Here is a 27,439-nt window from a genome sequence, read left to right as displayed (position 1 = left end):
CAAAATTATTGGCAGCCCTGCAATTCAGTCAGATAATGCTCAATTCCTCCCAGAAAATGATTGCAATTACAAATGCTTAGGTAATAACATCTTGCAATGAAAAAACACAAAAGAGGATGAAGAAAAAAAAAAAACACAACATTATTATTTTACACAAAACTCCAAAAATGGGCCGGACAAAAGTATTTGGACCCTTTGAAAAATCATGTGATGCTTCTCTAATTTGTGTAAATAACAGCACCTCTTACTTACCTGTGGCACATAACAGGTGGTGGCAATCAGTAAATATGAATAAAAATATATGTATATGAAAATAAATAAATCAGAAGGGATTTTTATTATAAAAAATAAATAAATAAAAACTTTTAATCATTACGAAATCTGAATGTCAAAAATTGATATTCAATATTTTCTGCGTCCTAGATGGTATACTGGGGACGGGTTTCAATGAGCTTCGGCTTCTCCCGTCAGCCCTTTTCTTTTCGGGTTGAATTCATTGTAAACACGTATAAATGCTCTATGTTTGGATTTGTCATGCCAGAAGGGAATATAAATAAACAAATCACACTTGCAGCCAGTTAAAATGGATTAAAGTTGACTTAACCTCTGTCCTTGTGCGTACCACATTGAGCACGGACTAAAGAACTGTCTGAGGACTTGAGAAGCAAAACTGTGGGGAAGCATGGGCAATCTCAAGGCGACAAGTCCATCGCCAAAGACCTGAATGTTCCTGTGTCTACCGTGCGCAGTGTCATTAATAAGTGTAAAGCCCATGGCACTGTGGCTAACCTCCCTAGATGTGGACAGAAAAGAAAAATTGACGAGAGATTGTGCGGATGGTGGATAAAGAACCTCGACTAACATCCAAACAAGTTCAAGCTGTCCCGCGGTCCAAGGGTACAAACAGTGTCAACTCGAACTATCCGTCGACGTCTGAATGAAAAGGGACTCTATGGTAGGATACCCAGGAAGACCCCACTTCTGACCCAGAGACATAAAAAAGCCAGGCTGGAATACCTACCTGAGAAAGCCAAAAACGTTTTGGCAGAGTGTTCTTTGGTCAGATGAGACAAAAGTAGATCTTTTTGAGAAAAGGCATCAACATAGAGTTTACAGGGGAGAAAAGGAGGCCTTCAAAGAAAAGAACACTCTCCCCACAGTCAAACATGGCGGTGGTTCCCTGATGTTTTGGGGTTGCTTTCCTGCCTCTGGCACTGGACTGCTTGACCGTGTGCATGGCTATATGAAGTCTGAAGACTACCAAGGAATTTGGCAGCATAATGTAGGGCCCATTGTGAGAAAGCTGGGTCATGGGTCTTCCAGCAGGACAATGACCCAAAACACATTTATAAAAGCACTAGAAAATGGTTTGAGAGTAAGCACTGGAGACTTCTAAAGTGGCCAGACCTTAATCCCATAGAATACCTGTGCAGAGATCTGAAAATGGCACCTTTCAAATCTCAGAGACCTAGAGCAGTTGGCCAAAGAAGAATGGTCTAAAGTAAGAAACTCATTGATGGATACCGGAAGCGGTTGTATGCAGTTATTTTGTCTAAAGGTTGTGCTACAAAGTATTAGGCTGAGGGTGCCAGTACTTTTATCTGGACGGTTTTTGGAGTTTTGTGTAAAATGATAATGATTGATTTTTTTTTTTTTAACATTCTCTTTTGTGTTTTTTCATTGCAAGATATTACCACCAAAGCATTTGTGATTGCAATCATTTTCTGGGAGAAATTGAGCATTATCAGACAGAATTGCAGGGCTGCCAATATTTTCTGGCCAGCACTGTAAATTAATGGAATGAAGATTTGTTATGAATGAAAATATTTAAAGTGTTCAGTGGCTGTCACTGAGTAGCATTTGCGATCGCTACACAAAAATAGCAATTTAAACTACACCCAAGAATTGTCAGAGACGCGAGACAACCGGAGGATATAATATATAAGACGGAAAGGCTATATGTTGGTAAAGGATAGCTTGTTGAGACGGGAGAATGTCATTGTCAGTAGCGTAAGGCAATGTTGGTTTAAAAAAATAAATGAATTAAACCCACACAAGAAAAAGGTGTCGATAAAAAGCTACCTCTGGATCAGGTCGTCTTTTTCAGCCCTCTACACTCAAGCAGTCTCATCAACTGAACATTTGTATGTTCTTCCACATCTTTACCAGTGAATTTGGCACCAGGGACATCATTTTCGGACACAATTAGTAGATTTAGCTCAGTAGACCTCTCGTTCGTACACTATATACTTGTGTCTAGCATGAGGGACAAGCGCGAGTTTGACCCCCCTTGCAACAGTCGCTAGCATCATGAATATTAATGAGCAAACGTGACGTATTACATGCGGTACGCTATTAGCCCCGACTCGGTATGTTCGTAATACTGAAATATTGCTCGTTTGGCGCACCGTAACAAACGGAGCATTATCAGGCTTATCCTTTTCGTCATTGTATTTTTTTTATGACTGTGGTCAAGCCCGCCTCCTGCGTAGTAAAAGCTAGGCGCTGATGCTAATGAACAGCCGTGTCGTGTGACGCTTTCGCTCTTTGCTGACGTATTTGCTGCATGAATTCCGATTTAGGAGACTTGACAGTTCACACCGCCGCCACATTGTGGAAAAATGTGGCCCAGATCGGATTTAAACCACATACGAATGTGACCTAGATCAGATTTGAAATGGCCCACTTCTATGCAACTGCTCATGTTCAGGCCAAGTTAATCGCCTCACTCGAGTCAGGAAAACACGAAAAAAAAATCGGATTCGTGCATTAAGACCCGCTGTATGAACCTAGCCTTTGTTACCTTCTCGAAGAGCTGCGGAAAGTGCTCGGCGATGACGGCGAAGGCTCGGCCGCTCACGGCAAAATGATAGCCGGGCTCCTCCTCTGCCCACCGGCCGTCGCTAGAGAAGCCGATCTCGCTAGTCTGAATGGGAGCCAACAATGAGAGCGAGATTGAAGAGAATATATCCTTCGTGCGGTTATCCATACACTCTCGCTAACGATCCATATATCGTTTCAAAAAAGATGTTGCTACCCAAAATTTCTGCTAGAAGAGTGTCAGTTGGGTCGTTCGCAATTTTTTCAGGGTTTTTCCATCCTTTGCCGGTTTTTCAGTTTTCATGCCCCCCCCGCCCGCTTTTTTTTTTTTATATATATATATATTTGAAAGTTTTAACGCAAAACTAGAAAAATACAATTGTGCGGTGACTTTGACGGGCGTGTTTTTACAAAGGCCAGGGGAAACATGAAAGTTGTGCCTGCAGGGTTCGTGCAAGCCAGAAATCATGAATGGTTGGTTGGAGATGACAAACCCGTTTCCAAGACAAATACAATTATAAACTTTATTTCATGTCTTTTTACATTTTTCTTTGATATTCTGTTTGCTTTATCAAATTGTCGCCTGTTCCCAGATCAGTCATTCAGCAAAGATAATGACACGTTTTACATGACCTTTTCCGCCGTCAGTCTTGTACTCGAGCCGCTACTTGATATTTTGGGCGAACGGGAGTCCAACTTGGGTTGAACGATTTCATTCCGATGCCAATGAGGCGATGTTCATTCAAGCTTTTGTGAGCAAAACCCCGCCTAAATCATCTCGATGGCTGCCGTAGAAACCTACTGTTTTGACACCATGAATGTAGTGTGTGCATTATTGAAATGTGATGTGACGTGTGTTGGGATGGGGGGGAAAAGATGCCCGTCGATGAACTTTGGAGCGGCGTTCCCGATGACTGGATTGAGCGAAGAGAACGGGGGTAAAACAAGTCGGGTGGATTAAAATCAGCAAGACTGTTGACAATCGAACTTTGTTTTACCGCATTAGTGTAGAGAAAAGGTTCCTCCCAGTGGCACCACGTGATACTGGCTGGGCGGTGATGTCGAGGAGGCGCGGCGTCCGCGACGATGACTTTCTCGCCGGCTCCGATCATTCCGCATTCTCGAGCCACCCACACGGCCGTCGACAGGTCGTCGCCTATACCGCCGCAGAAGAACTGACCTGCTCACTGCGAGAACCGGAAACGCCTGAGGAACGCTCACCTGTGACCATCAGAGTCCGAATGTCGGCTCGTCGTAAATCGAGCAGAACGTCGGCGGTCTGCTCTTTGATTTTGTTCTGCATGATGATCAAACCCAAGAAGTCCAAGTTGCTCTCCGTCTGCTCTCTGTTCAAAGCAGAAAGCCAATGTTCCATCTATATCCACAAGGTGGTGCCTAATCCCCACGCAGATTTCATGTAGAACTCAAAGCACTGTACAATTTGGTGAAAGAAATCTACCTATTCGTTTTACTCTTTCATGCATGAATTATGATTATTTTCTTAACCCTTACAAGACACTGAACGTTCACTCATTCGCACCTCCCGGCATGGGCGTCGCCAGACATATTTCACTGGGGCATGGGCCCCGGTATTGATCTGCTGCACCCCAGGATAAATTTCACCGGTAAATCGCTTAGGGTTAGGGTTAGGGATAATACTTTAAAGTAGGGCTGTCAAATGATTAAAAAGTTTAATCGAGTTAATTACAGTTTTAAAATGAATTCATCGTAATTAATCACAATTCAAACCATCTATAAAATATGCCATATTTTTCTGTAAATTATTGTTGGAATGGAAAGATAAGACACAAGACGGATATATACATTCAACACATAAGTACTGTATTTGTTTATTATAACAAAAAATTAACAAGATGGCATTAACATTGTTAACATTCTCTTAAAGCGATCCATCGATAGACTTGTAGTTCTTAAAAGATAAATGTTAGTACAAGTTAGAGAAACTTTATATTAAAATCCCTCTTAATGTGTTTGTTTTATTGAAATTTGTAAAATTTTCAATCAAAAAATAAACTAGTAGCTCGCCATTGTTGATGTCAATAATTACACCATGCTCACTCATGCTGTAACATATAAAATCAGTTGGACCCAAGCCCCAGCAGAGGGCGCCAAACACCAAAAAAACAAGTAACAAGCGAACATTAAACTGTACTGTCATTTCAATCTGTTTAAGCGGGGCATGTGCGTTAATTGCGTCAAATATCTTAACGTGATTCATTTAAAAAATGAATTACCGCCCGTTAATGCGATCATTTTGACAGCCCTACTTTAAAGTTTTAAGTCAACATACAGCGTTATGAAAAAGTATCTGAACCTTTTGGAATTTCTCACATTTCTGCATAAAACCAACATCAAATGTGATCTGATATTTGTCAAAATCACACAGATGGAAAAAAACTGTCTGCTTTAACTAAAACCACCAAAACATTTATAGGTTTTCATATTTTAATGAAATAAGTACGCAAACAATGACAGGAGGGGGGGGAAATAAGTAGGTGTACCATCACATTTAATATTTTGTGCCCCCTCTTTGGTTGCAATAACTTCAACCAGACCTTTCTTGTAGCTGCAGATAAGTCTGGCACATCGAATCTTGGCCCATTCTTCTCAACAAAACTGGTGCTGTAGTTCAGTCAGATTCCTGGGATGTCTGGCATGAATCTTTAGGTCATGCCACAGCATCTCAATGGGGTTCAAATCTGGACTTTGACTTGGCCACTCCAAAACATGTATTTTGTTCTTCTGAAACCATTCTGAAGTTGATTTACTTCTGTGTGTTGGATCATTGTCTTGTATCAGCATCCATCCTCTTTTTAGCATCAACTGTCTGACAGACGGCCTCAGGTTTTCCTGCAAAACTTTTGAAGTCATTCTTCCATTCATGATCGCAAGTTGTCCAGGCCCTGAGGCAGCAAAACAGCCCCAAATCATGATGCTCCCTCCACCATGCTTCACAGTGGGGACGATGTGTTGATGTTGGTGAGCTGTTCCATTTTTCCTCCACACATGACGTTGTGTGTGACTCCCAAACAATTCAACTTTGGTCCACAAAATATTTTGCCAAAACTTCTGTGGAGTGTCCAAGTGCCTTTTTGTGAACATTAAACGAGCAACAATGTTTTTTAGACAGCAATGGCTTCCTCTGTGGACTCCATCATTCTTGGCCATATAGTTGATGTGTGCACAGAGATATTGGATTGTGGCAGTGATTTCTGTAAGTCTTTAGAAGACACTCTAGGGTTCTTTTTTACCTCTCTGAGTAGTCTACGCTGAACTCTTGGCCTCATCTTTGGTGGACGGCCACTCCCTGGGAGAGGAGCAACCGTGCCAAACTCTCTCCATTTTCTCTGACTGTCGATTGATGAACATCCAGACTTCTGGAGACGGGTTTGTATCCATCCCAGCTTTATACAAATCAACAATCCTTGATTGCAGGTCTTCAGACAGCTCTTTGACCGAGCCATGATGCAAATCTCGTCAAGACATTTCTTACCAGGTGTGTGTTTTATACACACCTGACCTAAATTGTTTGGTTAAAAATTGCTTTCAGTTGCTCTTTAAGTCTCCTTCGGCAGCGGCTTTACTTACTTATTTTCCCCCTTATGCCATTGTTTGCATGCTATCCTCATTAAAATATGAAAACCTATGAATGTTTGGGTGGTTTAGTTAAAGCAGACACTGTATTTTCATCTGTGTGATTTGGACAAAGACGAAATCACATTTGATGGTGATTTTATGCAGAAATGTAAGAAATTCCAAAAGGTTCAGATACTTTTAATACCACTGTATCCCCATTTCTGTCCAGACAAAGTAGAGCAGCAGAAGTTGATGAGCATGAGCAGAGGTGAATTGACCATCAACAAGGGATGCAATTTCAATCCATTTTGATTTTGAATACTGACGGCTGAAAACATTAAAAAAAAAACACATCAATATTTTACAGACACTTGTATTTTGGTTTGATTATATATAATTTAAAGCGGTATTCCTGACCTTATAGATAAGTGCTAAAAAAAAAAAAATGTTGCTTGCTCACTAGTGCCCCAGTATTGTATTAGGTCTAGTGACGCCCCTGCGTCCCAATCAAAACAGATTGGATGTCTAGAGCCGTGAATGGCAATGAAATATGAAATTTCCCCGTGAAATGAATTTTTGTCAAAAGGTATGCCATGGGTGAAATACAGTGGAAAAATGAAGTACAGCGTGTTACTTTGGGCTATAATCAGTGTGTATTTTCAATGGGACTCTTTCGCTACAATAGCCACCAAGGTTTTAATGTTATTATTTTGTTAATATAGCCTCCTAAAAGGCTTAAAAGGTCCTAAGTTTCAGTGTGTGGTTAAAATGACTCAAATAAATAGGGTTAGGGTTAAATATTCACCTGCTCTATCTTATGCGTCAACCTATCCGCTGGCCCTCAAAGGATTCTCACATATTTGTCATACTCAGAGCTTTTAGCGGTTGTTCCAGTGACAGGTGTAAATTTTGCACCAAGAGATGTCGGAAGCCAGTTTCATCCGAGGAAGCCAAATTCCTATGGTTCTAAAGTGTGAGTGAACCTCACATTTTTTACCTAAAGTATTAAAGGTTTGGGACGAGGCTTGGAATTTTCTTTTTCTGTTTTTTGGTAACCACACAAAACATGCGTACCGGCTGAGGTTCTGGACTTGAAGCCAGGACAGTTGAGGCTCCATTTGACGATGCGCCAGGCCAATAACTCTGAAGCCCTGCCGGGTGTAAGTTTCCAGAGTCTCTGTGAAATTCTGCGGCACTGCGGGGACAATCGCGAGAGCCGCCGGTCAACGGACATATTAGACTATACTCTGGATAGCCGTGTGCTGACCCGTGTGCGGGGCGCAGAGGTCGGCCACGGTTTCCGGCGCTCCTTTCAGGTAGACGTCAAAGTGTTTTCGTCCCAGGCCCCGGACCACCACGCTCATTCGCCGTAGCGCAGACGAAAATGGGAATTGGCGCACGATGCCAAACTCGCCTGACTGAAAGGGAAAGACTTTATTTAGTTGCGCTTTTCTACGAGACGCACGCAGTAATATATAATATTCATGTTACATAGGGTGACCAAACATCCTCTTTCGCCCGAACAAGTCCTACTTTCACGTGGTATCCTCGTTGTCCGGGCGGGTTTAATAAATTCATAAAAATATCCGTTTTTTATGATTTTTCACGGGACCAATTTGAAGACAATCCCTCCGGCCGCTGGGTGGCAGCAGTTGACATGGCTCCTACTAGAAGGCAGGGAAGGAGTAGTTCTTCTTGTTTTTGTTGGCAGTTTACCCCTATCATGAGGCATTACCGCCATATACTGGGTGGACGATTTGGCCACAACACCTGCCCAGTTGTTTTTTACGATAAATACGTATATAATGGCAAATGCTGACTTCTGTCGGAGCTTTGACTGTAAAATCCCGTTTGGTGTCGCATCGTTGCGCTGCCGATGATTGTAAACTTTTATAGCAAAGTTTGATTTTTGCCTCAGCTAACTATCAGTAAGCTAAACCACGCAAGGCATTATGGGAAACGTAGTTTTGAACTGCTACGTTTGGAAACATGCTGGTTGAATAGTTTGTCAGTTTTTTTCGATTACTGTTTGTGTGCAATCCAGAACATTGAATGAGAATATCAATTGAATGGGAATAACAATTTATCAAGGACAATTGTCGCTATAGTAATTTATAAAATGTTTGGTTGGCACAGAGCCTACTGTGTGTATGTTTTTTGAATGGACTACATTTCCATGGGTCTGCATTTTATATATACAGGTATATTACTAGTCTTTTTTTTTTTTCAAAATGCATTTTTCCATCTAGAGTGAGGGGGTACACTTTAAATATATTAAAGCAATATGGGCATCTTTGAGTGAACTTCGAGTAAAATTCAAGTATCTTGAGGCCTGGCTGAGTGTTCTCTTTTTTTGGAAATCAAGATATGGTCACCCTATGTTACACCAATACCTTTGGTATCGCTACCGATACGGCATAAAATGAGGTCGTGAGTATCAGAGAGTACTAAAAAAAAATACAAAAATGGTACCGGTGCAAAACTAAACTATATTAGTCACTCAAAAAAAAAACACAAAAAAAAAAACACCTTGGAGTCTAACCCTAACCACTGGCACATTTAAAGGAAGGCATGAACAGTAAATTCGATATGCCAACGTTTACGTGCCGATTTTGACGCTCCGGTGCAGAAAATGGAATTGAGGGATTACCTGATCTGGGAACTGAACAACAGCGGAAATTCTGGCGTGGTAAAGTGCAGCGTGGTATTCGTTTCCTTCCTCCAGGAGCTGAACAAAACCAAAAGGTATGTCAAATGTACACACTTGACAAAATGGCCAGAAAGTGTCAAAATGAAAAAGCCAACTAATTCCCACAATGCTTCGGAATTTCCAATTCTTCCCACGGCGGGGAAACCCCCTCCCTTACCGAACCCGTAGCGCTGAAGACTTTGACGTCGAGAGGGTCTCCGCAGAGTTTGCCGTCTGTGATGATCAAGGAGTGGCAAGTGGCCATGCAGGCGGCAAAAGAAGTCTTTGGCGATACCTCGGTGGTTGCGACTGAAAATCTGGGTGAGACCAAGACGACGTCGCCCACCCATTTGGACTATCATCATCATCATCATATCCTTCAAATGATAATCATTTATTGAAAGTTGAACTGCATCTGTAAGGCCTGACTTACATGCCATGTTGAGCTCTGTGAATACCCCATAGGTCCAAACCGTCTTCAGTCAGAGTGCCAGTCTAGTAGATATTGATACATGCGAATTAGGTTGATGCAGGTAAGGTGAAGTCGAGGGTGCTCACAATTTTTTTGCTCCAAGATCTACTTTTCTGGGAGACAAACTCACACAATCTATTCTAATCTAATCTATCTAATATCTCCTGGGCATCAAAAAAGCTTAGCTGAAATGTATGTGGACACTTGTGATGTATAGTATTCACCAAGTATGTGTTGCAGTACCTTGTAAATGAACTAGTTTCAGTCCTACGCTGGCAACTTAACTCGAATTAACCCTTTAAATACCCCTAATTCTCAAAATAACCATCCAAAAAGTCCAAAAGTATGGCATTTTGTTTAATGATGGAGGATGCACTACCCTCTGGTGGCAGCGTTGGGTCTGGCTGGACTGTCACTTTATGACTGAGGAGAAGACTCAGGTGTCTGACATGCACTCTGGTTTGGCCCACATAAGTTGTTTCAGCGTATATATGTTGGTGTATGCATTTGTAATGAAGTTTACAGCTATAGTTTGTGGCGTTACGTGTGAGCCATTTGTTATGAAAATTGTCGTAGCATTTAAGATAGCAGACTTTTCTTAGGCAAATTAGGCTAATTTAATCTACAAAATTTACATATTTATCAGACTAGATGGACTTTTGAACACCAACTGATACCAGCAATGGCATTACGCAGATCAACAGCACAGCTTTGCCTGGAAAGCTGAAGCTGTGGTGCTTTCCGTTTGGGCTGCTTCCCCGTTTCATGTGGCCGATTTCCATCTCTGAGGTCACTCTATCATCCCATGCCAAGAGGCTGGAGAGGCTGGTGAATGCGCACGTGAGGAAGTGGCTTGGACTGCCAAAATGCCTTAGCAGCATAGGGTTGTATGGTAATTGAGCCCTCTCCCTACCGATCTCAAGCCTGGTGGAGGAGCACAAATGCGCTAAGGCAAGGCTGGAGATGACACTTTCCCAATCCCGAGATCCACTCGTCAGAAGTGTTGCTCCAACCTAAGCGACGGGCAGGAAATGGAAACCATCTACGGCAGTTGCAGTGACAAAGACCACCCTCAGACACCGGGACACAGTGGGGCATGTCCAACATGGTAGGGATGGCCTTGGGTTGGGAGCAAGAACACCCACCTGGCAAAAGGCCACTCCGGCTGAACGACAGCCCACGGTGGTGGAGGAAGTGCGCCACCAGGAGGAAGCACCCAGGTGTGCCACAGCAGTCTCCCAAGCTCATCCCAAGCTATCCGCAGGATAAAGTGGGAGGGCGTGGTGAGAAGGAAAATCATGTGGAGTGATCTGTGGAGCATGGCGTCTAATAGACTGAGCTTCATCATTAGAGTCAAATATGATGTCCTGCCTTCTCCAACCAACTTAGATGTCTGGTATGGTGAAGACCCAGACTGTCTCCAGTGTGCAGCCCCGGTAACCTTCAAACACATCTTAGTGGGTTGCAAGACCAGCCTAACGCAGGGAGATACACCTGGCGCCACAACCAAGTGTTGAAGTGCCTGGCTGCCTAACTTGAGAGCAGGAGGGTAACCACTAATGTCATGCCTCTACACCCCAACCTACCTTCCCACGAAAAACATCTTTCATTCAGGAAGGGGAAAAAAGAGGGACCAAGTCATCTCCTCCGTATCCAGGCCCACTGGACGTAGCCCGGGATTGGGAAATGCAGGTGGACCTCAGCCAGAGGCTCACTTTCCCATCTGAAATTGCAGTGACCAACCTGCGCCCGGACGTAGTCCTCTGGTCCAAGTCTTGCCGGCGTTTCTTCCTCGCTGCACTGACCGTCCCATGGGAAGATGCCATGGGAATTGAGGCATTTAAACGGAAGAGATTGCGATATGTCGACCTACCAAATGACGCAAAAAGGAAGGGCTGGAATGTGAAGGTGTGTCAAGTGGAGGTTGGTTGTAGAGGCTTTGTAAACCAGGTCCACTACAAAGCTTCTGAAGGAAGTATGGATCAGAAGGGCAGGCCCAAAGGAAGGCAATTAAAGAACTTGCCACTGCAGCAGAACCGAGCCATCACTGGTTGTGGCTGAAAGGTAAAGATGCAACGTGGGCTGCCAATTGACCGCGTGGGGCCACCGCGCACCACACATCCGGGTCTGATTATCCTGCGGTGGGCCATCCTCAGTAGAGGGTGTCTTGTTGTAAGTGGCCGAAACACCCAAAGATGTCTGAGGCAAGCAACTGATGATGTGGTGCGCTGGCGGCAGCATGTGATCATTGCCAAATTCCACCCCACCCAAGGGGACATCTCCAACCATGTGCTGAATATTGGGGATCTCTAACAGCTAGTCCAAGCAAGACGTCTGTGTCAAGTGTTTTATTGTAAAAATGCGCGTTGTTCTGAATGAACATAGTGTACATATATGTGTTCAAGTTTTACTAAGTAGCAAAAGTGAAAGAAAAGCTTCAAAAAGCACAGTTGCCTTGTTTAGTGTGAGTCAAGCTGAACAACTTCACATTTAGGGAGGACAGAACACATCATATTAATAAAGTCAAGTATAAAATAGGGTAATCTGAGGTACAATAAAGTACTGTTTACACGACTAAAGAAATAACATAAAATAACGACTAGAGATAAAATGGCAGACGAGACTCCGGTGTGGTAAAGTCGAAATCACATAAGACGAGTACGTCGTTATCCGGGTACTACATATAATTAAAAAAAAACTTTGATGGCGTTAGATAGCCAATCCCTATTCACAGGGAGGGGCAAATGAACAAACGTTCGCCCATCCCCGGATTGAAGCCAGTATTAATATCCAAGTATGTCAGAAGATGCGTCCATCGGGGAAAAAAATGTTCCCTAAATGCAGAGTACTTCTTTAGCGTATTTATCTACATTGTTACAATGCCCTTTACATTAGCAAACATTTACCCTTTCACACACCAATGATGCTGCTGCCATGCAAGGCGCTGCCAACCCATTGGGCAACTAGGGCACTTCGACAGTGGCCAGATGTAGCCGGGAATTGAACCGCTGACCCTTCGGTCCCAGGACAACTCGATCTACCGGTACACCGGGCCAGCCTTTAAGAGACCGTGTGCGTCTTTGAAGGTCAGTAATCATGCCTATTAGGAATGATGCCAGATTTTTCTTTTTAAACTGGACAGGCAGTACGCCGATTTGCGTGCACAGAGCGCATCGGACGAGATCGTTCCACTATCTTAGCTCAAGCGATGGGGAACGCCCTCGTCCTATTAACGCCAAACAGTCATTCAGCCGCTAACAACAACAACAAACTTCACGTGACAACTGAGGAGATACGACTTGGCGTTGGCAATTTAGCAATGAAGAAGCCTCACGGGGTTTTTTTTTTTTTTTTAAAGGCGGCTGCGGACGGGACCCACCTTGTCAAAGCAAATGACATCCAGCTGACCCGAGACATTGATCCTTTGCGGACTGATACAAAAGATGCCCCTCCGCTTCATGCGCCGCTGCGCGTGGACCAGACCGGCGGTCAAGGCCACTGGTAAGATCGGGGGCACGGCGATCAGGGTGATGTTGAGAGCGTCGAAGATGACGGCCGTCGCGGAGACCTGCGCGGGACGACCAGATTGGGCGCTTCCAGAAATGGCCCGGTGAAAGCCAGTCGAGTCCTACCCCCAAAATGACATCGATAATGATGGCGTAGAGGGCCCCCAGCCCGGCCAACACCACCATGCACTTCAGGAACTGCGCAGCATCCCGGTGAAGTTGGATGTCTGTGGGTTTGGGGTAGAGAATGGAGCGCACCAGCTGGCCCTTTTCTGTATTGAAACCTGTGGGATGGATCGCTTATGAAATCAACCTTTATAGGCTACTCACATTGGCTGCCATCCATCCATACATTTAAACTGTGATTGGTTCCTTCATTTCCTATTTTCATTTATTAATGTGGTCTTCATGACTAATAGTCACTTGTCTTAAAAAGGTTCAAGTGAGTTTACATTTGTAAGCTTCAACAGCAATGGGAGTTCCCTCTTACTTATCCAACTTTTTTGATGGATAAGCAGGAGAGGATGGATGGATGGATGGATGGATGGATGGATGGATGGATGGATGGATGGATGGATGGATGGATGGATGGATGGATGGATGGATGGATGGATGGATGGATGGATGGATGGATGGATGGATGGATGGAATTCATATGAGACTGTAAATTTGCGCATCTGGGACAAGTATCGATTGCATTCTCCCGGCTCACCCGTTCTGACCACGAGCGCCTTGACCGCTTGGCCGGCGTAGTGACGGCTTTGGATGACGCGCGAGCCGCAAAAGAGGGTGTGGCGCTTGTGGCGCTCCGTGTCGTAGATCTCGCCGGCCTCCCGGCCTGAACTCGGCACGCCGATCTTGGTGACGGCGACGCTTTCTCCTGGAGATACAGTAAGGCTTATTTTATTTAGCGCATATTGTCATGTTGAACTAAGTTCATCCAACTTTTACCACAGTGAAGGTCAAATGTAACATTATGGCCCAACATACTACAGGGAGAACGCTAGAAACGCAAAGTTTATTCTATTGTCATTGGGATGGCCGCAAAGCGTTAAAGTTTTAACAGTCGACCAATCGCCGCTGATAAAAATCAGTCGAGATCACCTCGCAATAAATGAAACGAAACCTACGCACTGAGAAAAGTATCTGTGGATTCCCAAGCAAAAGCAGTTTGCTCATATACAGTGCTGGCCAAAAGTATTGGCACCCCTGCAATTCTGTCAGATAGTGCTCAATTTCTCCAATGAAATGATTGCAATTACAAATGCTTTGGTAGTAATATCTTCATTGATTTCGCTTGCAATGAAAAAACACAAAAGAGAACGAAAAAAAATTTAAATCATGATCATTTTACGCAAAACTCCAAAAATTGGCCGAACAAAAGTGTTGACACCCTCAGCCTAATACTTGGTAGCACAACCTTGAGACAAAATAACTGGGAACAACCGCTTCCGGTATCCATAAATGAGTTTCTTACAAAAGAATTTTAGACCATTCTTCTTTGGCCAACTGCTCCAGATCTCTGAGATTTGACGAGTGTCATTTTCAGATCTCTTCACAGGATTCAGGTGTGGACTCATTGTTGGCCAGTCTCCGGTGCTTTCTCTCAAACCATTTTCTAGTGCTTTTTGAAGTGTATTTTGGGTCATTGTCCTGCTGGAAGACCCATGACCAATGAGGGAGAGCCAGCTTTCTCACACTGGGCCCTACATGATGCTGCAGAATTTGATGGTAGCCTTCAGACTTCATAATGCCGTGAACACGGTCAAGCAGTCCAGTGCCAGAGGCAGCAAAGCAACCCCAAAACATCAGGGAACCTCCACCATCTTTGACGGTGGGGACCGTGTTCTTTTCTTTGAAGCCTCATTTTTTTCTCTGTAAACTGTATGTTGATGCCTTTTCCCAAAAAGCTCTACTTTTGTCTCATCTGACCAGGAAACATTTTTGGCTTCCTCAGATTTTTGGCTTTTTTATGTATAGGGGTCAGACGTGGGTATCCTACCACAGAGTCCTTTTTCATTTAGATGCCGACCGATAGTACGGGTTGACACTGTTGTACCCTCGGACCGCGTGACAGCTTGAACTTGTTCGGATGTTAGTCGAGGTTCTTTATCCACCATCTGCACAATCTTTTGTTGAAATATCTCGTCAATTTTTCTTTTCAGTCCACATCTAGGGAGGTTAGCCAAAGTGCCGTGAGCTTTACACTTATTGATGACACTGCGTACGTTAAGACACAGGAACATTCAGGTCTTTGGCGATGGACTTGTCGCCTTGAGATTGCCCATGCTTCCTCACAATTTTGCTTCTCAAGTCCTCAGACAGTTCTTTGGTCTCCTTTCCTTTCTCCATGCTCAATGTGGTACGCACAAGGACAGAGGTTGAGTCAACTTGAATCCATTTTAACTGGCTGCAGGTGTGATTTAGTGATGGCCACCACCTGTTATGTGCCACAGGTAAGTAACAGGTGCTGTTAACGACACAAATTAGAGAAGCATCACATGATTTTTCAAAGGGTGCCAATACTTTTCTCCGGCCCATTTTTGGAGTTTGTGTAAAATGATTTTTTTCCATTCTCTTCTGTGTTTTTTCTTTTCATTGCAAACAAAATAAATGAAGTTATTACAACCAAAACATTTGCAATTACAATCATTTTCTGGGAGAAATTGAGCATTATCTGACAGAAATGCAGGAGTGCCAATACTTTTGGCCAGCACTGTATAAATGAACACATTTGGGGGAATTTTATTTTCCCATTAACAAATTAAAGAGTATATTTTAAGAAATACAAATTAAACTAGGCCTGCAAGCAGGACTGAACGGGCCCTCGCAATCTAGCGCAACTCGGACGTCATGCAACTCGGACAGTGTGCAGGTCAGGGTGGTGGCAGATCGTCCTCTCTAATCATCTCATTAGAACCTAACATGCGTGAAAGTTGCCTCTTTACATTCACACACCTAAGAGATAAAAACCCCTATTGGACAGAGGACTACAAAAAAGGAGCGGATAAAGGGTCATCACAGCAACAGACAGAGACATGTGGACATGGGCCGTAAAATAAGTATTTTAAAAGGTCTTGAAACTACAATGACCAACCTGAAAAGAACTGGACATATATTTTAAAAAATGAGTGACTTTCTATTGCCACTAGTTGGCGCTGTAGGGTTGATGCAAATGACCCCTACAGGACCCTTCAGACTATGACTCAACAAGCACGATATGTTTGGCGCAGATATGTTGTAGAAGTTATGACTGTTCAAAACTTGTGGTGAGACGAAATGGCTTCAGTCATTTTTACTTCTCCTGTTGGACCCTTCTGCTTCAACCAAACCTCAGTATTTTTCATCAGGCACCTGAACACATGTCTTAAGGCTCCCCTGATGCAGGTTTGAGGTGAATAGATTTTTTTTCCTTGGAGGAGGAGCCTGTTTCGTAAAAAAGGCATTTCCTGTTCCCACTAGGGGGCGCTAGGCCTAATGAGTAATATTTCAATGCACTCGTGTTAAGGGTGGGATGCCGCATATACATGCCAGATATGAAAAAGATTGAAGGAGCTATTAGTCCTTTACTGAATTTGTCATTTTGCCGAAAAAATGGCCGACTTTGGCACCACGCCCAGGTCAGACCCATGAATGAAAACGCACCATTTTGAAAAGTTTAGATTTCATATGTCTCCTGAATTGTCTAACCAATTTTGAAGATGATCCAACTGATTCCCTCTGTGACAAGGTCTCAAATGTGCACCCTGTTAATTGATAAAAATTTCACATTCGATCCAAAATACCCCATTTTCTGTTGGGTTTGGAATATGGGTGCAAGAGACTTTTTGGAGCAGTTTTGCACAAGGTATCGACTCCCCAAATTTCATTGCTCTACGTTAAAAAAACCTAATAGGAAACGCCTTTTTGAAAAATTCAAGGGGGCGCCACTGAGCCATTTTGTTACATTTTTTTGTAACGTTGCAAGATTATCGAAATCCACACAAAGCCGCATGTATGTGCAAAATTTGGTGAGTTTTCGTGCATGTCCAGGCCTCCAAATGTAAACTGTACTAGAAATGGACAGAAATTTCACATTCGATCCAAAATACCCGATTTTCTGTTGGATTTGGAATATGGGTGCAAGAGGCTTTTTTGAGCAGTTAGGCATAAGGTATCTACTCCCCAAATTTCATTGCTCTACGTTGAAAAAACCCAATAGGAAAGGCCTTTTTTAAAACTCCTTTCTGTCACCACTAGTTGGCACTGTAGAGTTGATGCAAATGACCCCTACAGGACCCTTCAGGGTATGACTCTCAACAAGCATGGGAAGTTTGGCGCAGATATGTTGTATATCTGCTGAGTTATGACTGTTCAAAGTATTTTGCGAGACAAATTGTTGACGATCATTTTCACTTTCATGTTTGGACCCCTCCGCTTCAACGAAACCTCAATATTTTTCATCAGGCACCTGAACACAGGTCTTAAGGCTCCCCTGATGCAGATTTGAGGTCAACAGATTTTTTTCCCTTGGAGGAGGAACCTGTCTCGTAAAAAAAGGCATTTCCTGTTCTCACTAGGGGGCGCTAGGCCTAATGGGTAATATTTCAATGCAGTCCTGTTCAGGCTGGGATACCGCATATACATGGCAGATATGAAAAAGATTGAAAGTTGTGTCAAGGAATTATTAGTCATTTACTGAATTCGGTGTTTTGCCGAAAAAATGGCCGACTTTGGCACTACGCCCAGGTCAGACCCGTGAATGAAAACACACCATTTTAGAAACTTAAGATCTCATATGTCTCCTGAACAGTCTCACCAATTTTGAAGATGATCCAACTAACTCCCTCGGCGAAAAGGTCTCAAATGTGCACCCTGTAAATCGATAAAAATTTCATATTCGATCCAAAATAACCGATTTCCTGTTGGGTTTGGAATATGGGTGCCAATGCTTTTTTGAAGCGGTTTTAGACAAGGTATAGACTCCCCAAATTTCATTGCTCTACGCTGACAAACCCTAATGTTATAGGCCAATTTTAAAATTTCAAGGGGGCGCCACTGAGCCATTTTGTTACATTTTTTTGCAACGTTGTTAAATTATCGAAATTTACAATTTTCCGCACGTATGTGCAAATTTTGGTGACTTTTCGCGCATGTTCAGGCCTCCAAATTGGCCGTTTTCATTTGCCCTGAAAAAAAAAAAATTTAAAAAAAATAATCCTTTGCAAAACAATAGGGCCTTCGCACGCCTAGTGCTCGGGCCCTAATTATGAAACAGAAGGATTACACACAAATAGGACTTTAAAAAAACATGATTTAAATTCATTTTCTTTTCAAAACCGACTTAGGCCAGCTCACATTGGAAGAATAATCATCCCGAATCTAATGAAACACTTTGTATTATTGGAAGGTCATCTGTATGCAAAAGGCAGACCTGTCAACATGCTCTCATTGACGACGCAGGTGCCGCAGATGAGCGCGGCGTCGCAGGGCACCAACAGCCCGTCGGCCGGAAGGGCGATGACGTCGCCCGGCACCAGCTCGGTGGACATGATCTCTTCCACGTCTGCGACGGAGAATCGTCATTAAGGCAGGACATTATTACCATATAGCCGAACCTTCCTTTACGAGTTGAAATTCATCGGGGGCACCCATAAGCCAAGGTAGCACTAGTTTTGAAACACGCACCTTTATTTTTTCTGCACACTGTAACTCGTACCACACTGTGCGTGACCACCAAATTGCGCAGCTTGACATAATGCTGGAAAGAGAGGAAAAAGGGATTGAAATCAAATCCAGATACAACAGAAAGCAAAAACGGATTCCAGAAATGAAAAGGATTGGCCAGGGAGGATGTTGGAATTGTTGTGCATACAGTTAACATTTATGCTTTCCTTATTATAGTTAGTTACCACCAGTGTTGTTAATCTTACTTTAAAAAAGTCATTCATTACAGTTACAAAAAACGGGTCACACAATGTGACGTTTAAAGGGTTTTGCGCACAAATGGCCCTAGCCCATTTCTTCAACCTTAGCTTAACTAGACACAGGGGTATTGCCAATATTGCGATAGCTAGATAGTAACCTTTGCTATCTGTGGAAGTCATTTAATGTTGTGAATCAACCATTGTAATTGCATTAGTTCCCTTCTGTCTACTTTCGACATGTCTAAGTTTTAAAACTGTTTCATCATTTAAAGATAGATTTAAGTCAAGATTTTGCCGATTAAGGAGCATTTTAGATAAAAACACTTAGGTTCGCTAGGAAGTTTCTCTACAACAGAGCCTTTCTGCGAGGTCCACTGCTTTAAGATGGCGGCTGTTTACTAACGCATTCGTTCTTCATACATGATGCTAATGCTGCGGTGTCTGTCATTTGCATCTAGTTCTATATTATGTGATATCTAGCGTAGCATCATGTGGACGTAGTTTGTAGGCTATCGGCTACAGTCAGGTATTATTGGAGCCACCTAGCATCGCTTTTGCAACGCCGTCACAACTCCCTTGCCTCCTCCCCACTCCCGCTCTGCTCTCTCGTCTCCGTGAGTCCATCTCTCTCAGACTTTGCTCACGTCATTCAACCAACATAGTAACGTACGCCTTTCCCGCCTCAGTAACGGTACCAGCGTTGCCAAGATGAGAACAGTAATTAATTTGATCACTCAGTACTGAAAAAAATAACGCCGTTATATTCTAACGCCGTTGTTAACCACACTGGTTACCACATAGGATAACTTCTGTCTAGTTAGCCTTTCCTTTGTTCTGAGCCATGTGGCCCCCATGTAGTCTACTCAATGTTCTATGTTTCTTTCCTGACACCTCCCATCCTATTGTTTGCCCCTGAATAAAGATGGCTGCTATCACAGCAGCTGAGGGGAGCAGCGACCAACCTCCACAAAAGCTACATCGCCTTCCTGCGTGTTCTTTTTAGCCAAGCTAGGTGTACATATACCTAGCATCAAATCTAACAGAGGATGACCAAAATGTCTGCTTGTGGTGAAATCCAATCGAAAATAAATGGATAAACAAGGACACAACGAGTGAACCGACATTCAGATTTTCGCGGTGGGCCTCAATAGCGGGTTAAAATTGGAACTGGACTCACCTTTCTTATGAAGTAGAGAGAAACGCCTATAAAAATGCAAGAAATCACCAGCATGTTGGCAGAGTACAGAAAGTAGGACTGAACGGCCCACAGGATAATAGCGAAGAGCTGGAAGAGGTAAAACGGGTCCAAGACCTGAAGAGTAGAAGAGAAATGGATGTTTAAAAAGCCAAGCGTTAACAAACTTCTTTTCCAACGCATTCCAAAAGGTACCTCTTTGACAAAGAGTTTGAATAAAGAAGGAACCCTCACGTCCATCTCGTTCTTGCCGAAAAACAAAGATCTGTCGAGGGACAACCAACGGTGGCGCCGATTCCATTAAATGTGCCTTTTATGTATAAAAAGAGATCAAATAAACAAGAGCGGTACCTGTAGTCGCGCACTTTTTGAGTGAGTCCTTGGCTGTGCTCTCTATGGATGGCTCCACAGCTCACCTTGGTGTGCTCCAAGCCCCTAAAAAGTCACACCGATGTCATTTCTCCTTTCACGTTGCAAACATACAGTATATATTACTCTTGTACCGATACCATTTTTTGGCCCCGACACCTGGTTGTGCAGTAACTGCCGACACCATACCGATACCACTTCGTTTGAAATTTATATATATGGCAGAAAACACAGACAAGGCTGAAAAAGCAGTTTCTGCTCTTGCACCCCTCTTTAAAATTAACTGCTGTATTTTAAGCCAAAAGAAGTGTTGTGTTTGATTGAACAATATGTCTGTATGCTGCCATAGCAGATTTATGGCACATGAAGCCCCCAAACACAAAATACAATGAATGAACTGAATGAAATGTTTTAAACCCCGGATATTGGCTCTCAAAGGCCAAACAGTGCAACTTTCATGAAATTATAAGTAATATTTGACGACAGCATCAGGTCTCTCTATTTGCCTCCCTCTCTGTGTACTGGCAGCAACATACACTTAGCCATCTAGCTTAGCTTACTTCTACAGCACTTTTGAATCGGCTGGCTGGCCACCCGTCCTTTGAAATAAGGAATCGTTCCGAATCGGGAATTAAAAGTCGCGTTCCGTATTGAACCAGTACAGAATGTATAGATACATTTCTATAGCCTGGAACTCCAGACTCAACGCTGTTCCAGTTATAGAGTCTGGCACCCAGCTCCTTATTGGCCCTCTCGAGCCCGAACGAAATCGTCCGTGGAACCGGATTCGTTTATTTGCGTGACGTGTTCTTAACGAGCAAAGTCACTCTTGCGCGTCGGAAGTCGTCTCCACAACAACTCATATGGCCTAAGGGAGAGCCGAGAATATGTTCCTATCAGCGGTAAAGTCATTCTTAAATGACCAAAAATACATCGAGTCGCTAAAACCAAGTCTGTCTCACGCTAGCCATGTTGAATAAACTTCTCCGCTCTCCTCATATGTTTACGTCCTCGCGCTAGAGTTTCTTGTCGCTTTACCAGCGTCATGTCTGCCTGTCGCCGATTGGTCCGCTTCGCTGTCTGTTTGCTGTGGCTTGCTCCGCCCTGGGAATTGGATCAGCGGAACAGTCGCCAGACTCTATAGCTGGAACAGCGGTGAGTCTGGAGTTCCAGGCCAACTTTTCTACGCATTTTAGGAGTTTGGGGATGTCCCTTTTTTTTTTGTCGCCTGTACGGCTTTGGGCGGGAGGGGAGAGTAACTTATTTCTAGTTCTGAAAGGTGGCAGCCCTACTTTGGAAACAGGTCTCAAATGACTGCGGCATTTCTTTCAGTAAAAGACAATAAGAGTAAAGTCGACGTAGAGAACTAACCAGAGATTGTTGCTCCGGTCCAGCCCACTTCCTCTGGATAGCAGTCCTGCTGTTGCAGCCTCAAACTCTTTGTGTTTGTTCGCATGTTTCGTCTTCAAATGCTTTATCAGGTTTGAGGTATTGAAATTGGCCGATTTAACTCCACCTCTCCAAACTTTCAGGCCGCAAATTTTGCATGCGGTTATTGTACTCGATGGAGATGATAAAATGCAATATGTTCAGACCGCCGACATTTTACACTCATAGTTTGTTTTTCCTACATGGGAAAAAGCTGCCCCGCCTTTGGTTGAAGCAGCTATTGGCCCGCTCTTATTGGTCGGGAGCAGGCCAATAGCGATAGCTGCTTGGCATGCAAAATCATCACGTGTCATTACACAACACAGAGTGCAGTGACCGTAGGGAGAAAAAAAGCTGCCTTTAGTGTTTACCGGTAAATGTTCCCTGTTTTTTGGTACTCGCCGATACCAACTTTTGGCCTCGGATCACCCCCCCGCATCAGTAATATGTACAGTATGTATGTATTAAAGATGTTTGTGAACATGTGCATGTTTTGCATAGTCATACTTAAAAGTTTCAAAGTCCTGTGTGCCTTCATTCCAGTAGTATGTGACGCTGTGGTGGCTGAAGTAGTGGATCTGTCAAAAAAGAAAAGGGACATCTGATCAAAAACTAGGCATTAAACACTCCTTCCAACCATCTGATCTGTGCCAGCCATTCTCACGAGCTCGGTGGAATCCAAGCGGTTGAAAGTGCCATTTTTGCCGTGATGAGCGATCGGCCCGGGCTGCCGGTATCCGTGAGCGCTGGGATGACGGTGATGATCCACGCCGTCGAAAGGGGTCCTCCCCGGAGCTCTCATCACACGTACTTTGACGTGAGCCCACTGCCGCAAATCATCCTGTCCAAACAGATTTCTTTGACATTTTGCCATCTCACCACTCCACATAAAAGCCAGAAGGGGGAGCTTGAAAAGTGAAAATGGGCTTTTCCGGGCCCCGTCAAAATGACGAAGTTCACAGTCATCATTTAAACCCTTAAAGGTCAAGTAACATTTTTGGGTGGGTGATTTAATATGTGTGCGGAAATGACATTTTGGGAGCGTAAAATACATTTTTGCCATATATACTAGTACTACCATTTACTCATATTACAGTGGTATGAAAAATTGTCTGAACCTTATCAAATTTCTCACATTTCTGCATAAAATCACATTCAAATGTGATTTGATCTTCACACAGATGAAAAAAAACTGTGTCTGCTTTAACTAAAACCATCCAAACATCTATAGGTTTCATATTTTGATGAGGAAAGTATGCAAACAATGACAGAAAGGGGAAAAATAGGTAAGTGAACCATCACATTCAATATTTATAGCAGACACTCTAGGGTTTTCTTTTTCAACCTCTCTGAGTATTCTGCGCTGAACTGTTGGCGTCCTCTTTGGTGGACGGCCACTCCTTGGTAGAGAAGCAACAGTGCCAAACTCTCTCCATTTGTAGACAACTTCTCTGAATGTCAATTGATGAACATCCAGACATTTAGAGATGGTTTTGTATCCTCTCCCAGATTTATACAAATCAACAATCCTTGATCACAGCTCTTTTGACCGAGTCATGATGCACATCAGACAATGCTTCTCATCAAGACATTTCTTACCAGGTGTGTGTTTTATAGTGGACAGGACAGCTTTAAACCACTCATGAGTGATTGGGCACACAGCAGACTAAAATTGTTTGGTAAAAATTGCTTTCAATTGCTCTTTAAGTCTCCTTAAGCAGAGGGTTCCCTTACTTATTTCTCCCCCTTCTGTCATTGTTTGCATGCTATCCTCATTAAAATATGAAAATTTATAAATGTTTGGGTGGTTTTTAGTAAAAGCAGACACTGTTTTTCCATCTGTGTGATTCTGACAAAGATCAGATCCCATTTGATGAGGATTTTATGCAGAAATGTGACAAATTCCAAAAGGTTCAGATACTTTTTCATACCACTGTACATCAAATTTGTAAGCAAACATCCATTCAGCAGACTAGCAACATCGAGTCACATGCCCGCTCACTGACTCTGTCAGGGAGTGAACTTTTTACTGTACTGTAAAATTAGCTGAATGTATTGGTACCTTTCACCTCCAGTCAAGCTGTACATAAATGACAATAAATTGTTTAGCTCGGTAGAAATAACAGGTCACGATGCCGTCAAGAAGAGGGAATTGGCGAGGGTACAGATGTCTCCGGCAGTGGGGCACATGACATCCATCGCCTTAACATGATATCTCCTCATCTTCTCATGTGATAAGATGCTAATTTATTTACACCATTGGAGTATACAGGGAGCACAGTGGCATAAGGACTTCCACTTATCTGTAATGGCGCAGCGCACGCGTGCTATTTTTAGATCGTGACGTCGCGTCGTAAAGCGGAAGTAAAGCAGAAGTGGGACAGACACTATAGACCCGCTATCGCATAGAAACCATGTTAATTCTGCTACTTTTCTCCGGTAATCTTTTAAAAATCACACATTGCTCTTTTGGAACTTGTAGAAACGACTCTAGACATGACGACATATGAAGGATGCTTTCTTCATACGTTTCCCGAAACCAAAAATTCGGAGGAAAAAATGTGAGGAATGAATCAACTTGCGCTGATTTTTAACACCAGCTCGGTGAATGCGTTCACATTTCATATGCAGTAAACATTTTGTTGAGTCTTTCAGAGGACAAAGAGGTAAGCGGTTTGGATATTTTTAACATATTTTTTAGTGTGACGTTGTGCCGTGCTGCTTCTGTCTGACAATGAGTGACCTGAAAAGAATGAAAATGGTATCTGACTGCCACTGTTACCTTTTCTGTTGTAAAAAAAAAAAAAAAAAAAAACTTTAGTACGGGGGAAGTGCAAATAAATTATAGAATTAAGATTTGTTATCAATGAAAAAATTAAAAGTGTTCGTTGGCTGTCACTGAGTAGCATTTGCGGTTGCTACACAAAATTAACTAAATTACCCCCAAGAACGGTCAGAGACGTAGGACAACCAAAGGAAATAATATATAGGAAAGACAGGGCTGGTGGTAAAGGATAGCTTGTTGAAACAGGAGAATGTCATTGTCAGTCGCGTAAGAAAAAAGCTAAGGCTATGCTAAGGTCGGCTCGGTTTTTTTTCCCGTCTTTTTCAGCCCTCGACACTCAAGCCATCTCTTTAACTGAACATTTTTATGTTCTTCCACATCTTTGCAAGTGAATTTGGCCCCAGGTACATCATTTTCAGACAGAATTGGTAGGTTTAGCTCTGTAAACATCTCCTTCGTACATGATTTCCATTCATTTCCTATTGAGGACAAACGATGGCGTGTCCCCCCTTAGCAACCGTAGCTAACGTCATGAATATTAATGAGCGGAAGTGACGTGTTGCTTGTGGTACGCCATTGCTGAGAATAGGGAGCAATTAGCCAGAATTCTGTATTTGACTTTTGCAAATATCTGGAATCAAATTGCAACTTCAGGTCAGCGAGTCTCTTCTTAGCTATTATAGAATCATTAGCATGCCTCTGCTCTCGAGTAACGGACACGACTAAAAGTTCATTGATATTGTTTTCCCTTGACCCCCACTGGGGTCTTGGGGCCTATAAAACTTATCATCTCTAACATAGGCAAGAGTACTAACATGTGGACAACAGGTCTCAAATATATATTGTTAAATTTTTGCCATTTTTACTTTTTTTGTACAGAATCAATACATTTAAAAATAAACAAAATGCAAAATGAAAAAAAAAACAAAAACTGAAATATACTCAGGTTATGACATTGCAAAGTTGACCACTTTTGATTTAATCGTGTCTAACTCATTTTCTGCCGTTGACAACGATAGATTTCCAGTTTATTTCAGCATTCAGTATTGGCTGTGAATGTGGATTTGTTTCTATTACATATGTATTTATTCGCTAACAAGCCTTTCGAGTCCAAATGAACGGGACGTCTAGTGTCGTCAGTGGTTGCCAATGCCTTGCTTAGAAACATACGCAGAGATTAAGGGGGGGGGCGCCCTGGTGGCCGAAAATGTTATTGCACTCAATTGACTTTCCTATATAACAATTTTAAATTAAGACATGCTGGTAAAATGTTGTCTATAAAAGTTGTAAAGCAGTAAAACAAACAACAAATACGAATGAAATGAACAACAACAAAAAAATTTTTATAATGGGTCAAAATTATTTTTCAAACACATGTGACTAGCACCTTACAGAAGGCCATTTGCTTTGCTTAGCCAAAACCACCTGAGGACAGATTCTGACTGGAATATTCAGTCCAAAAGGATGCAGCGTCTACTCCTCCACTGGGTAAGACAGAAAAACATACGCACCCACAGCAGGGATGCCAGTATGTACGAGCATGGGCTAAGCTACTATCCGAGTATATATTTTGTAAGTTCATTTTATTGCTGACACTGCGTTTTGGGGTCAACATGTTTTGCCCCTCCCCGCCACAAAGGTCAAACCCCGCCTATGTCTAGAAAGGGTTAACCATATTGAAAAAATCATGCCAATCATGATTAGACAGATTTAGAGTGAATTTCACATCAAGATTTTTCCCTTGTGAAACAGTGCTTGTTTTGTGCAGCTAACACCATAAGAGGACATTTTTAATAGTATTTCTTTGGTAGACAGTAACGACTGGGAATGTGTTTTTTCCTCTCTAAAATCATTAGGAAAAAAAAAAGCTTTTAATTTTTGAATGACTTTTAATGATTGAATAGAACCATTTAACACAAATCCACAGTTGTCAAACAACTTTGTGCTTGGAGGGAGTGGGGGTGAGAAAAGTGAAATGTAACAAAGGCTTGGCTTGGTTGATTCTCAGCTTTCCAAACATGTACGGCTTGTTTTGAATCATGCGCGCCGCGCCACGCCACGCCACGCCACGCAAGGGTTTTACAATGCCTCTTTCAAACTGGCTTACTGAACTTTTTTCCTGCCGGGCCAGAGTCCCTGTCATTGATCGTATCTGAGCGGGCACGTCCATTGTTTATGATGTGGTCTGAGGGAGCAGCAAACTTGTTCAGGTTGCCAAAAAAAAAAAAAAAATCACCTGAGCATTTCTTTTTTTTTTTTTTTAAATTTTACAGTATATTTGATATGAGATTGAAGGGAAGATGGCAACTCGATCAGAAGAGATGGCATAAGTGTAATTTATGATAGGGACGGGTGGGTTACTAGCGTACCGTACGAATGATATTTTTAGACCGTGTAACGCGGAAGTGGGACATTATTGACACGCCCTCGCATACAATCCATGTTATTTGTTTGTTTTCTCCAGTAAGCTTTCAAAAAAGAATATGCCGATCAAACACCGCTGCTTTGGAACTTGTAGAAACGACTCTAGACACGACGACATATGAAGCATGTTTTCTTCATACGTTTCCCGAAACCAAAAACTCGGAGGACAAAATGTGAAGAATGGATCAGCCTGTGCGGACGTCCAAAAGACCAGTTTAACGCCAGCAAGGTGAAGCCATTCTCATTTC

General features: G+C 42.8%; 1 protein-coding gene across 11 annotated transcripts in view; it reads right to left on the bottom strand.

Annotated features, from left to right (window-relative positions):
• Positions 1-27,439, bottom strand: part of LOC130929753 (polyamine-transporting ATPase 13A3-like) — a 55,058-nt gene that overhangs the window by 13,870 nt on the left and 13,749 nt on the right. For all 11 annotated transcript variants that reach the window (XR_009066952.1, XR_009066951.1, XR_009066953.1 and 8 more), the window contains 18 exons: positions 22,647-22,823; positions 22,490-22,560; positions 20,537-20,620; positions 20,381-20,450; positions 20,168-20,302; positions 18,752-18,824; positions 18,498-18,629; positions 13,797-13,964; positions 13,211-13,368; positions 12,958-13,146; positions 9,540-9,601; positions 9,285-9,423; positions 9,068-9,145; positions 7,685-7,835; positions 7,492-7,612; positions 4,042-4,166; positions 3,819-3,976; positions 2,804-2,926 (listed from right to left, as the gene is read on the bottom strand). Coding sequence is in view for 8 of the 11 variants with exons in the window: in XM_057857211.1 (XP_057713194.1) it covers positions 2,804-2,926; positions 3,819-3,976; positions 4,042-4,166; positions 7,492-7,612; positions 7,685-7,835; positions 9,068-9,145; positions 9,285-9,423; positions 9,540-9,601; positions 12,958-13,146; positions 13,211-13,368; positions 13,797-13,964; positions 18,498-18,629; positions 18,752-18,824; positions 20,168-20,302; positions 20,381-20,450; positions 20,537-20,620; positions 22,490-22,560; positions 22,647-22,823 (2,214 nt within the window). In the remaining 3 variants the exon portion in view is untranslated. The remainder of the gene's footprint in view (positions 1-2,803; positions 2,927-3,818; positions 3,977-4,041; positions 4,167-7,491; positions 7,613-7,684; positions 7,836-9,067; positions 9,146-9,284; positions 9,424-9,539; positions 9,602-12,957; positions 13,147-13,210; positions 13,369-13,796; positions 13,965-18,497; positions 18,630-18,751; positions 18,825-20,167; positions 20,303-20,380; positions 20,451-20,536; positions 20,621-22,489; positions 22,561-22,646; positions 22,824-27,439) is intronic.

The sequence above is a fragment of the Corythoichthys intestinalis genome, chromosome 14 (genome assembly GCF_030265065.1).
Source record: "Corythoichthys intestinalis isolate RoL2023-P3 chromosome 14, ASM3026506v1, whole genome shotgun sequence".
In the NCBI taxonomy this organism is placed as follows: Eukaryota; Metazoa; Chordata; class Actinopteri; order Syngnathiformes; family Syngnathidae; genus Corythoichthys; species Corythoichthys intestinalis.
Note: the sequence above shows the minus strand (reverse complement) of the source record. Positions and strands in the feature narration are given on the sequence as shown.